The following is a 12909-nucleotide window of genomic DNA, read 5'->3' as shown; positions in this document are numbered from 1 at the left end:
GTCATTTGAATTCCGCGCCCTTACGCCGTCACATTTACACTACGCCGCCGTAACTTATGGCGCAAATTCTTTGTTGGATAAGGAACCTCTGCACTAAGTTACGGCGGCATAGTTTATCTGAGATAAGCTACGCCCGCTTATATTTACGCGGAGGTACGTGGATCTGGCCCGTAGGGTTTAAAGTGATCCTAAGCACACATTGTTTAATTTGCATTGTCCCTTCTATTTCTGTATGTGGCTGATGCCACTGTAAATATATTAGTAGAAAAAAAAACTTGAAGTAGGGTTTTTCCTAATTGTCACATGACCCAAATCTTTCCCAGCCTGTCTGCAGGGAAACCTAAGTAGGAGGAGTTTCTAGTCCTCTGCTGCTGGTCACGTGACCAAATTAAAAGAACAGCCTTTGGAAAATATAATAAAAATAACCATAAACTTTTTAAATTGTTTATGCAAATATATGTTTGAAATTAAATCTTATTTTTTGGCAATAACATTGTGTGGGTAGATTTCTACCAGTCCCCTCCAGGGAGGTGAAGCCTCGTGTTTAGCTGGTTAGTGGGCATGGAGGAAGGAGGTAAGGGAGTGGGCTGTCATTTACCACTGTGTATACATCCCCAGGAATATGGCATGATCGGACCTCTTTTTACAGTGGGATATGGGGTCCCATAAGCTGGGAAGCCTGAAATAATAATAAAAAATCTCAGCCGAGGCGGCGCCAGTTTTTGAATGCAGAGGCCAGGTGTGAGGTCATAACATTGTGCCCGGCCTCCGAGCGATCATCGAGACTCCGGCGACCATCTGGTCCGCCGGAAATCTCTATGGTAAGCATCTGGGGCCAGCGGATTCATTCTCTGACTCGCATCGGTGAGTCGGTAGAAGCACCGGAGGACAGCGGGAGGGGGATGTCCCCTCTCGCCGCCTGTAAGAGCGATCATGCAGGAGAACAGCCAATATGATCATTCTTATGGTGCAGAGAATTGCCGTCTTCAAAAGACGATATCTGAATGATGCCTGTAGCTGCAGGCATCATTCAGATATCCCCGCACAGTCAACGGCGTCTTATTACGTACCTTGGGCGGGAAGTGGTTAAAGTGGATGTGACTAGCCTCAGATGATGCACAGATATGATACAAATCACCCTAAATACGTTTTACATGTATATCTGCAGTCTTCAGCTTTATATACGGTTTAGAAAGTGCAAGTCCTGTTAGAATTTTCTCTTTCTGTTCCAGCAGGGGGAGGGAAGTCATGCCATACACTGTGAGACAGCTGATTGGAGGAAAGGCACACCCCCCCTCTCCTAATAGGCAGAGAATTGCAGAGTTGTGCTGTGAATAGACCAGCTCTCTGCTAATCTATTTATAGCACCCACTCTGACACAAAATTCAGACTGGTTTTATCAGTTGATGGAGAACTTGTCAGAAGTTATGCTGATAAATTCTGACAAGAAGATTCTTCTGTTATCAGCATAACTTCTGAGGTGTCTGAATCAGAAGACTGGCTAGACAGGATCTTTTACAGTTAAAGGGCAACCCCACTTTCATGGGGGAAAAACTATAGTATATAGAGTTGCTGCACAAGCCATATTGTATTTTGTTATTACAAATTACCTTTCCTTTTCAAGCTGCAGCTCTGTAAATTTTCTGGGCAAATTCAATGCAATATGGCAATATGGACATCTTCTATACACCGTTTGTGTAAAGAACATCCTCAGAAATGTAATTTCCTGCTTTTGTGATTGGCTCACTGATTCACTTGGACATCTGCACTAAGATGCAAGTCAGATTTAAGGCATCCTCTGAAACAGAAGTTTAATTTTTGAGATGCTCCCAAAGGGTTGATTACCTCTAAAGTGGTGCAGACACTGCAACTTTCCTCATTGGAACACTGCAAGTGCACCAGCTGATTAATAAGGAAAAAGTTCCTCTTATTCATAATCGGTATCCAAAAACATAATGGAACAAGCAGATTTTCCCCCCTCACCTTCCAGGACAGCTACTTGACAGATTGGCTCCGCCCTCTACAGGAAACACAAATCGGATACAATTTAAAAGGCCCCTCCCTTTCCTCTGACCCTCAGTTGTTTTGTGTTTCCAGACCCTCCAGGAGCACCGACACGTTTTTTGTTTTTCCTAGGTCTGGTAACTGTGGTTGGCGGAGCCCCCTGCTCTGGCATCATCCAGTACTGGTTGTGGCCAAGTCCTGGGTGTGTTAAGTCCCTGTTCTTTCGGCCAGAAGGGTTCCCTATTTTTGGAGGTACTTGCAATCCTTGCAATGTACATTGGCCACCCAGAGGGGATTGTTTTATTTTTATTTTTTGCCTTTTTAAACAAAAGTGGAGTTGCTCTTTGAAACACTTTATACATTCATTCTAGCCGTGTATATGGCTGTTTGCTTGATTTCAGATTAATAGAAGGTACCAAAAGCTGTCATTCTTTATATATTCATCAAACAGTCATTTCATTCTAGAATATTTTGCTCTCTACAGTGATAATACCATGTCACTGGAATAATTTGCTTTGATTTGAGATTGGAGATACTTTATGTAGATTTTGATATCTTTATGTTGGCTACAAGCATGACTCCCAAAGAGACATGATGGGACTTGACACCCCTGCGATAGATAATGGGAAAACTCATGCAGAGGAGTCTTCTGCTTTCTGCATAAACATTACAGAACAATGTAATAAAAAAAATGCAGGTAATAAAGGGTGACAAAAATTCTTCCAATTAGCCACACTTGCCTAAAATAGTGCCTAAGATTACAATAGTGGTGAAGGGATCGTGCCTTATGACTACAAGAAGCTGTGTTGATCTAGAAATCAATCTCTGTGCTTCTGTGGATAAAATTGATTTCTTTAGGCTGTACACAGAGCTTAGGCCCTGTTTAAAGACTGGTTCTGTGATTCATGGGAGATAATGTCTGCTCTTTTAGAACTTTTTTTTTAATGCATGTTCTAATTTATTAATTACCCCTCTCCAAATTTATTTTAGGTGACTTATTACCAATGGAGCATATTCAGGGAGCGTGGATGAAGATCAGCAATGGATTTGGGTTAAAGGATTCTGTGTTTGATGGACCTAGTTGTATGTCCCCAACTATTGCTCAACAGTTTGGCTATCATAGGCGGGCATCTGATGATGGCAGGCTCGGCGACCCTTCAAAAGCGAGCAATACAATTCGTGTCTACCTACCCAATAAGCAGAGAACAGTGGTAAGTTCAAAACCTAGTGGTGTTTTTATATTTTTTTTTTTTTTCTCAATTTGTTGCAATATTATTCTTTCTTTTTTTTTCTGTGCAGGTTATTGGTTTGTGTTCTGTTAAATGTTGATTATACGTTGTGCCATTTTATATTTGCTATTTATTAGATTCTTTAGTAGGGATGAGCTTCGTGTTCGAGTCGAACCCATGTTCGACTCGAACTACGTATGTTCGACCGTTCGTCGAATATCGAACGTTATGGGCCGTTCGCGCCAAATTCGAGTGGCGTGTCACCGCCCATAATTCACTGCGGCATTGCTGGCTGATGATTGGCCAAGCATGCACTATGACCCGCATGCTTAGCCACTCACAGCTTGCAAAAAACGGAGAGCCATAATTGGCCAAAGCCAGGGTGGCTTTGGCCAATTATGGCTCAGGAAGTTTAGTACACGCCTCACACTATATAAGGCCGCCTACCTGGCAGCTCTGTGTAGTGTGTTGCGGTGGTTTACAGAGACGAGAGAGAGACCGAGAGAGAGTGTCATTTTTTGCAGTTATATAGAGCAGGCAGGCTAGTCAGAGTTGGTGTGTAGAGGATATATATGCATCCCAGGTGTTGTGTGTGTGTGTGTGTGTGTGTGTGTGTATGTATATGTGTATATGTACAGTGAGGAAAATAAGTATTTGAACACCCTGCTATTTTGCAAGTTCTCCCACTTGGAAATCATGGAGGGGTCTGAAATTGTTATCGTAGGTGCATGTCGTAGAGACATAATCAAAAAAAAAAAATCCAGAAATCACAATTTATGATTTTTTAACTATTTATTTGTATGATACAGCTGCAAATAAGTATTTGAACACCTGAGAAAATCAATGTTAATATTTGGTACAGTAGCCTTTGTTTGCAATTACAGAGGTTAAACGTTTCTTGTAGTTTTTCACCAGGTTTGCACACACTGGAGGAGGGATTTTGGCCCACTCCTCCACACAGATCTTCTCTAGATCAGTCAGGTTTCTGGGCTGTCGCTGAGAAACAGAGTTTGCGCTCCCTCCAAAGATTCTCTATTGGGTTTAGGTCTGGAGACTGGCTAGGCCACGCCAGAACCTTGATATTCTTCTTACAGAGCCACTCCTTGGTTATCCTGGCTGTGTGCTTCGGGTCATTGTCATGTTGGAAGACCCAGCCTCGACCCATCTTCAAAGCTCTAACTGAGGGAAGGAGGTTGTTGCCCAAAATCTTGCAATACATGGCCCCGGTCATCCTCTCCTTAATACAGTGCAGTCGACCTGTCCCATGTGCAGAAAAACACCCCCAAAGCATGATGCTACCACCCCATGCTTCACAGTAGGGATGGTGTTCTTGGGATGGTACTCATCATTCTTCTTCCTCCAAACACGGTTAGTGGTATTATGACCAGAAAGTTCTATTTTGGTCTCATCTGACCACATGACTTTCTCCCATGACTCCTATGGATCATCCAAATGGTCATTGGCAAACTTAAGACGGGCCTTGACATGTGCTGGTTTAAGCAGGGGAACCTTCCGTGCCATGCATGATTTCAAACCATGACGTCTTAGTGTATTACCAACAGTAACCTTGGAAACGGTGGTCCCAGCTCTTTTCAGGTCATTGACCAGCTCCTCCCGTGTAGTCCTGGGCTGATTTCTCACCTTTCTTAGGATCATTGAGACCCCACGAGGTGAGATTTTGCATAGAGCCCCAGTCCGAGTGAGATTGACAGTCATATTTAGCTTCTTCCATTTTCTAATGATTGCTCCAACAGTGGACCTTTTTTCACCAAGCTGCTTGGCAATTTCCCCGTAGCCCTTTCCAGCCTTGTGGAGGTGTACAATTTTGTCTCTAGTGTCTTTGGACAGCTCTTTGGTCTTGGCCATGTTAGTAGTTGGATTCTTACTGATTGTATGGGGTGGACAGGTGTCTTTATGCAGCTAATGACCTCAAACAGGTGCATCTAATTTAGGATAATAAATGGAGTGGAGGTGGACATTTTAAAGGCGGACTAACAGGTCTTTGAGGGTCAGAATTCTAGCTGATAGACAGGTGTTCAAATACTTATTTGCAGCTGTATCATACAAATAAATAGTTAAAAAATCATACATTGCGATTTCTGGAATTTTTTTTTTGATTATGTCTCTCACAGTGGACATGCACCTACGATGACAATTTCAGACCCCCCCATGATTTCCAAGTGGGAGAACTTGCAAAATAGCAGGGTGTTCAAATACTTATTTTCCTCACTGTATGTATATATATATATATATATATATATATATATATATATATATATATATATATATATATATATATATATATTTTCAAGTGGTGTACTGTCTGTGTCCTCTGTAGAGTGTGCACCTGAAGCTACGTAAAGCTGGTGTTTCTCATATTAGAGGCAGGGATCTGCTAATATTAATACTACAGGCAGGGGATCATTCTGCAAGTACTTTCATGTGGCGTACTGTCCTCTGTACAGTGTGCACCTAAAGCTACGTAAAGCTGGTGTTTCTCATATTAGAGGCATAGATCTGCTCATATTAATACCACAGGCAGGGATCAGCAGGTATTGTCAGTATTTGTGCAGCTACATCTCCCTGCAGGCCATTAGTATGTCTGGAAGGACAATAAGGAGAGGCAGATAGTCACGAGCCGATAAGAGGGCAAGCAGGCTCTGCGTCTAGAGGCAACAGTGCTGGTCGTGGACACGGTGCATCCTCATCAGCACGTGGCCGTGGGACACTCTCGTCCTTTTTTTTTTTTTTTATTTTTTTTTTTTGGCAGCTGGCCGTGTTGAGCCGCAACATGCCAAAGACTTGGTAGAGTGGATGACCAAGCTGTCCTCATCCTCCTCATCCTCTCACCCAGGCTCAGGTTACTTTGTCTTGCAAAGCAGCTGCCAACGCAGCCTCTTACCTTTGCTCAATGGCATCAGTCACTCCTTCCCTAGCCCTCCCATGTCCTCCTGAGGAGTCCCCCGAACTGTTTGACCACAGTGTTGGGTACATCCTGCAGGCGGATGCGCAGCGTTTTGAAGGTTACGATGATGGTACACAACTAGCGTGAGCACAGAGAGAGGGGGTGCCCAAGAAGGACAGCAATCTGGCAGTCATGATCCCCCAGCTGCAGCATACTGCCAGTTTTTCTACAGTGATGAGAAGGGAGGTGATGATGAGGTCACTGACTCCACGTGGGTGCCTGATAGGAGAGGGGAGGAGGCACATCTCCAACGAGGCAGGATGCCCTCCAAGGGCAAGCTTAAGGGCAGCGCACAGACTGCATCACAACGGAGAGCTCTGCATGTGCAGGGCGCTGCTGACTCTCAACGTTATTCCAAAATTTCTTTGGCGTGGGCCTTTTTTGAGAGCAGTGCATCAGATCGCACTGCTGCTATTTGCAACATATGTCTCAACCATATCTCGCGTGGCCAAAACATCACCCGTTTGGGCACCACATGCTTGACCAGACATATGTCGACCTGCCATGCAGTTCGTTGGCAAGCGTACCTCAAAGACCCACACCAAAGAACAAAGCGGACCTCTCCTTGCTCCTCATCAGCTGGGATCTCCAACCCCACTATACCCTCAGTCCTCTCTGAAACCTGCACTGATAGGACTGAAGGTGTAGAATTAGGTGTGTCACAGCCAAGTACTTGCGGGCAATCTACTATCGGTACACCAACGTCAGATTGCACCAGGCAAAATTCCCTGCCCCAACTGCTGCAGCGCCGAAAGAAGTTCTCTCCCAGCCATCCACATGCACAGCGGTTAAATGCTAGCTTAGCTAAATTGCTAGCACTTCAACTGCTGCCTTTTCAGTTGGTATACCATGCCTCGCTGGACAGGGCGGTCAGTGGTAAGGTGCATATTACCGCTGACTCATGGTCCAGCAGGCATGGACAGGGACGTTGCCTATCTTTCACAGAAAGGATGCAGCACAAGGTACAGTAGTGTTGGAGTTTGTTTTTCCGCCACCACGCCTCCAAAATTCTACTACTGGTTGTGACACACCTCTCTCCTCCCCCCTCCTCTTCTTCTTCCTCTGTGGCTTCTTCCTGTGCTGATGTGTCCTCGGAACCAGCGGTGCTTCGTAGGCATTCAAGGGGCTACGCAGGTATGCAGGCAAAGAGATGCCATGCAGTGCTTGAGCTGGTGTGCTTGGGGGACAGGAGCTATACTGGGGCAGAGAATGGTGGTTTGCGACAATGGCACCAACCTCCTCTCCGCCCTGCAACAGGGACAACTGACCCATGTGCCCTGTTTTGCTCATGTCCTTAACTTGGTGGTGCAGCGGTTCTTGGGCAGGTACCCGGGCTCACAGGATGTCCTGAAGCAGGTCAGGAAAGTCTGTGTGCATTTCCGATGGTCATATAATGCCAGTGCTCGGCTGGCAGACCTCCAAAAGGAATACAACCTGCCCAAGAACCGCCTAATCTGTCACATGCCCACCAGGTGCAACTCTAAGTTGGCCATGCTGCAGCGGCTGCACACGCAGCAGAGGGCCATCAATGAGTATCTGTGCCAATATGGCAGCAGGACAGGGTCAGGAGAGCTTGTTTTTTTTCCCCCACGCCAGTGGGCCATGATCAGGTATGCATGCACTGTCCTGTCACCATTTGAGGCCACGAGGATGGTGCGCATTGACAGTGCATGCATCAGTGACACTGTCCCTCTTATCCACCAGTTGGAGCACATGCTGCATGGAATAATGGACAGGGCCCTTGAGGCAGAACAGAGGGAGGAAGAGGAGGACTTCCTTACCTCTCAAGGCCCCCTTTATACAGACAGTGTTCCTGCTTGCCCACCTATCACACAGGAAGAGGACGTGGAGGAGGAGGAGGATTGTGTCGGCATGGAGGTGGAGCCTAGCTCTCAGCATCAGCAGCAGTTTTCAAGGGATCAATTACAGTCCCAAGATACCCATGGACTTGTACGTGGCTGGGACGAGGTGGCTGCGGAACCTGTCGTCCTCAGTGACCCAGAGGACTCCGCACCGAATGCCTCAGCAAACCTACACTGTATGGCCTCCCTGATCCTGCAAAGCCTGCGGAAGGATCCTCGTATTCGTGCTATCAAGGAGAGGGATCATTACTGGCTGGCAACCCCCCTTGATCCACGTTACAAGAGTAAGGTTGCGAAGCTTATCTTGCTGGCGCAGAGGGAGCAGAAGATGAAACATCTTCGGGAGGCCTTGCAGAAAGGTCTGTGCAACGCGTTCCCAGAGATTGAGAGGTTACAAAATCCTGGTCCTGGACAACGTGTTGCTGAGGCTTCGGTCAGTCACAGAAGATGCGGCGGAGAAGGTGGCCATCTGACCGATGTGTTCAGACAAATTTTTAGTCCGCAGCCCCAAGGTATGACCGGTTCCCGCAACAATCGCCAGCGTCTGTTTTACATGGTGCGGGAATACCTAGGGGCAAGATCAGACTTGGACACCTTTCCCACCGAAAATCCTCTGGCTTACTGGGTTTTGAGGATGGATCACTGGCCAGAGCTTGCACAGTATGCACTTGAGCTACTGGCCTGTCCTGCATCCAGCGTTCTTTCGGAACACACATTTAGTGCTGATGGAGGCTTTGTAACCGATCACAGGGTGCGCCTCTCCACCGACTCGGTCGATCGACTGACCTTCATAAAAATGAATCGGGCTTGGATCACCACCAGCTACCAAGCACCTGATGCTGATGTAACTGAATAATTTTTTTGTTAAATGTCAGATCCCTTGGAGACTGCCTATGCTGATGCTGAGTGACTATCCTTTTCCTCCTCAATGATCATGCTGATAGCTTGTAAGAACATTTTTGGTTCTGGGCACCGCCGCCAGTGTTTAACGGGGGCGTGTAATTACAATTTTTGATGCAATACTTTGCAGCGGGCTCATTCCTGCACTCCAACTAGAGTATCTGTGAGGGGTTGCAGTGTTGTGGCACCAATACCAGTGCCTAAGGCCCAATTTCTCGGCCCCTGTTTAACAGAGGCGTGTAATTACAATTTGTGATCTAATATTTCACAGCAGGGCCCATTCCAGCGCCCACCAAGAGTAACTGTAAGGACTTAGTGTTGTGGCACCAGCGCCAGCAACAAAGGCCCAATTTTTCCTACCACTGGTCAACAATGGCATGTAATTACAATTCTTGATATAATGGTTCACAGCAGGGCGTTTCAGCGCCCACCAAGACTAACTGTGAGGGCTTACAGTGTTGTGGCAACACCAAGGACTCAAATTTCTGTAGAGTATATACACGGCAGGCCCCTACTTTCAAACATCCAACTTACAAACAACTCCTATTTGTAAACGGAAGGAGACAACAGGAAGTGAGAGGAAATCTACCCCTAGGAAAGGAAATTCTCTTCTGTAAGAGGTGTCTCCTGTCCACTGATGCTTTATCACTAATCCTTGTTTCACTAAAAAAAACATTTTCAAAAATCATTTGTCATTGGGGCAGAAAGTGAGGTGCAATCTTCTGAACAGATGCACACAGACAGCAAAACTTTTTTTACATTAATACATGTTCCCTATTTAGGGAAAAATAAATTGTACCTTTTACAATCCCTTTAAGTTCTATAGCTATAAGGAGTGTGCTGGATCATACAAATCTACAGAAATGAAAAGTAATGGGATAGCTCTGTTGATTCACAAATCAGCAATAAATCAAAACTAGCTGGAGGTTCTTACACTTTCTCACTTAATGCATCTGCGAGCCTCTATGTGCTGCTCATATTCAACCTGGTATGAAAACGGCAAACTTCTCATCTAACTGGAATGTATGGCTTGTATGCAGGCTCTTGGCCTGTTTGATGGGATAGGGAGTTGATTGACCAACTATAGGTCTCAGTTTTGTCTTTTGTCAATCGGTGAGATACATAGATTGTATAGCAGGCAAACTGGCATTAATGCAACCAAGATTAGATGCCAAGAGAACAGCTTTTACTGGTAGGCGCAAGAATGCTGAGAGCCAACATGCCTTCCTTTCTCCAATTAGGAACTCTTCAATCTCTGTTAAAAGCAGAATTATTCTTCGCCTGGTGCTGTGACCGTCAGTCAGTACAGTGATGGAAAAGTGTCACTCTACCCACTCATGGAGGAGCCAACGTTGTATGCAGGGCACATATCTAGAGCTCACATGCACCCAGACATGGTCATTTATATTCTACTCTGAGAGTATTGTGTTCATTCTCTAACAAAACTATTGCCAAAGTGATCTGTGGATTATTTTTCCTGTCCAGATTGTGGACTCTTGTGCCAATTTTGTGAAAGCTGAATCCTCCCCAATCTGTATTCTTACATAATTCCCATCATCAGAATCTGATCTCAATAAGGATTGTTAAATTGTCCAAGGGGACCCTAGCTGGGCTCTTATATACCCCTCTCATCATGATCGGGTAGGCCGTGGCTATCCAAATAACTAGAAACCAGTTTCTTGTGTTGGGGTCGAGACTTCCTAAAATTAAAACAATGCAATATAAACAGTACAGAGGCAAAAATATAGATGTGGGTAATACAATAAATATACAGCAAGAGAAAGTAATTTAATTTAAGGTCAAACTTTAAATGATTGTTTATGCTTCTAAAGGCATGTGGAATGAAAATGTTATGGCAACATGGCCTATTTTTACAGTTACCTTTTATGCTACCTCTTTTCAGTTTAACTCGTTTAGGGCCGAAACAATTTATCGATTTATCGACAACTAATCGATTATGAAATTAATCGATTACAATTTTCATAATTGATCGGCCAGTAACATAATGGAGTTAAAAAAACTAAAATTAGACCTTTATAGTACAAAAAAGCAAAGCACTACTGTAAATATTACTTTCACTGTCCCACAGTAAAAAAATGAACCCCTTACAGTAGCGATTATTTGCTCTTTTTGCATGATCTCTTCCTTGAGCACAAAACTCTGCAAACATATCGCATCACGAGGCGGCATGTTATCAGGGCCGCGCGCTCTCAAGGCCCTATGAGCTCTGACAAACTCTATCACAGTATCCTCAGGTTTCTCCAACAGGCTATTGAACACCCGCTGCAATGCTGGTATGATATGGTCACTCTCTACTGACTCAGGGATCCCCCTGACCCGAATATTACACCTTCTCCCCCTATTGTCGAGATCTTCCAGGTGCCTATTCATCTCGATGAAGTGGTTAGAGTGAGAGAGAGTTACCTTCTCCAACCTGTGAAGTGCTTTTTCCCTCTGCCTCCCTGCCGCCTCGACCGACGCCATCTTATTCAGCACAATTGGATTTCAGGTCAGTAATTGCTGCTGAAAAGGTTGATTTTATGTCTGCAGCGAAGACAGACATATCGGCATATGTGAGGGGCAGGTTAGGATTCGATGGCCCCCTACCGTTGTCCTCAGGTGCCGACCTGAGAGTCCTCGCTATAATCTGCCGAAGCATGTGTCGGCGCCATCTTGCCTCCGGACCCGCTGCTCCTGGAAAGTGACTGCTTCTTGAAGTCCGAGATGTTCCTGCCTTTGTACACCGCCGAAATGCGCCGTGGTCTGGAGTGGGGTGTCCGGTAACTGTCTGCTCATTATCGGGGGCGAACTAGCAGAAAGACAGGCTTTAGGCTGTGAATCCTCCGGAGCTCCCTCAATGTGCTGCCATCTCAGCCGTGCGCCAAGCCACGCCCCCCTATTTGCTCTTTTTGTACTTTTTTGTTTTTTTTAACCCCATTATGTTACTAAACATCTCAGGCCTGGGTTCACATCTCTGTTTTTTGGTGGTTTTTGCAGAAACACACTACAGTTCATTTACATGTTTTCCTATGGGACACGTTCACATCCATGATTTTGTTTCAGCTGCTGCGTATTTGGAAAAGGCAAGGAGTTTTTAACGCAAAACTGTGCTATTTTTTTTTTTTTTTTGGTTCAATATACTTCAATGTAGAAGCTGCAGAAAAGCATGTAATGTGTTTTTGCGGCAATTTGTGTTTTGTAATCTGCCCTACAACAAATTGGCCCAAAAAAAATGTAAAAATGCAATATTTCTTTTTTTTTTAAGGCTAATATCCGATTAATCGAAACAATAATCTGCCAACTAATCGATTATGAAAATAATCGTTAGTTGCAGCCCTAAACTTGTTGAAGTTGGGACATATTTTGAAAGGTCTGGGCTTACTTGAGAGTATTTTTATGTAGTAATTGGAAAATATGAAATCTAACAAAATACTTTGTGGAAATAGAGGTTATGAATTCTGTTTGTGGGAAATTCCTCCTACCGAGACATTGTGTTCTGGCGGGTTTGGGGTAAGCCCTCCCTGCCGGGAGAAGACCATGATTACCGTCAGAGTCGAACCATGTCAGGCTGAATGTACCAAGTTGACGATCGATCAACTTGGGTACAACCAGCCTGCTGGATTTACTTGCAATTATCAATATAGCAGCTGCTAGCGTTTTTTGCAAGTAAATCCGGCAGGCTGGTTGTACCCAAGTTGATCAATCGTCAACTTGGTTCATTCAGCCTGCCCACAGTCTATGGCCGGCCTTAAAGGGACTTGAGGGTCATGGAGGGCTGCCATTGATAACCTCTCTTGGCAATGATAGTTCCCTGACTGTTGTTGATACTTTGACTTCAATGCTGAGTAAATAGAAATAGAGATAGAGAAATAGAAGTCTGACACTTGTTTTAAAGCATGCTTGTTTTGGGTCTGTGATTCAAAATTATTACCAAAGTCTTGCACAGCCA

At 44.9% G+C, this 12909-nt stretch overlaps 1 protein-coding gene across 4 annotated transcripts in view; it reads left to right on the top strand.

Moving 5' to 3' along the window:
- Window positions 1-12909, top strand: part of RAF1 (Raf-1 proto-oncogene, serine/threonine kinase) — a 176011-nt gene that overhangs the window by 69439 nt on the left and 93663 nt on the right. For all 4 annotated transcript variants that reach the window (XM_040359341.1, XM_040359342.1, XM_040359343.1 and 1 more), the window contains exon 2: window positions 2995-3215. In XM_040359341.1, coding sequence (XP_040215275.1) covers window positions 3009-3215 — 207 coding nt within the window. In that variant the 5' untranslated portion in view covers window positions 2995-3008. The remainder of the gene's footprint in view (window positions 1-2994; window positions 3216-12909) is intronic.

Source organism: Rana temporaria, chromosome 7 (assembly GCF_905171775.1).
Source record: "Rana temporaria chromosome 7, aRanTem1.1, whole genome shotgun sequence".
NCBI classification, from domain to species: domain Eukaryota; kingdom Metazoa; phylum Chordata; class Amphibia; order Anura; family Ranidae; genus Rana; species Rana temporaria.
This window is presented reverse-complemented; position numbering and strand designations above follow the sequence as displayed.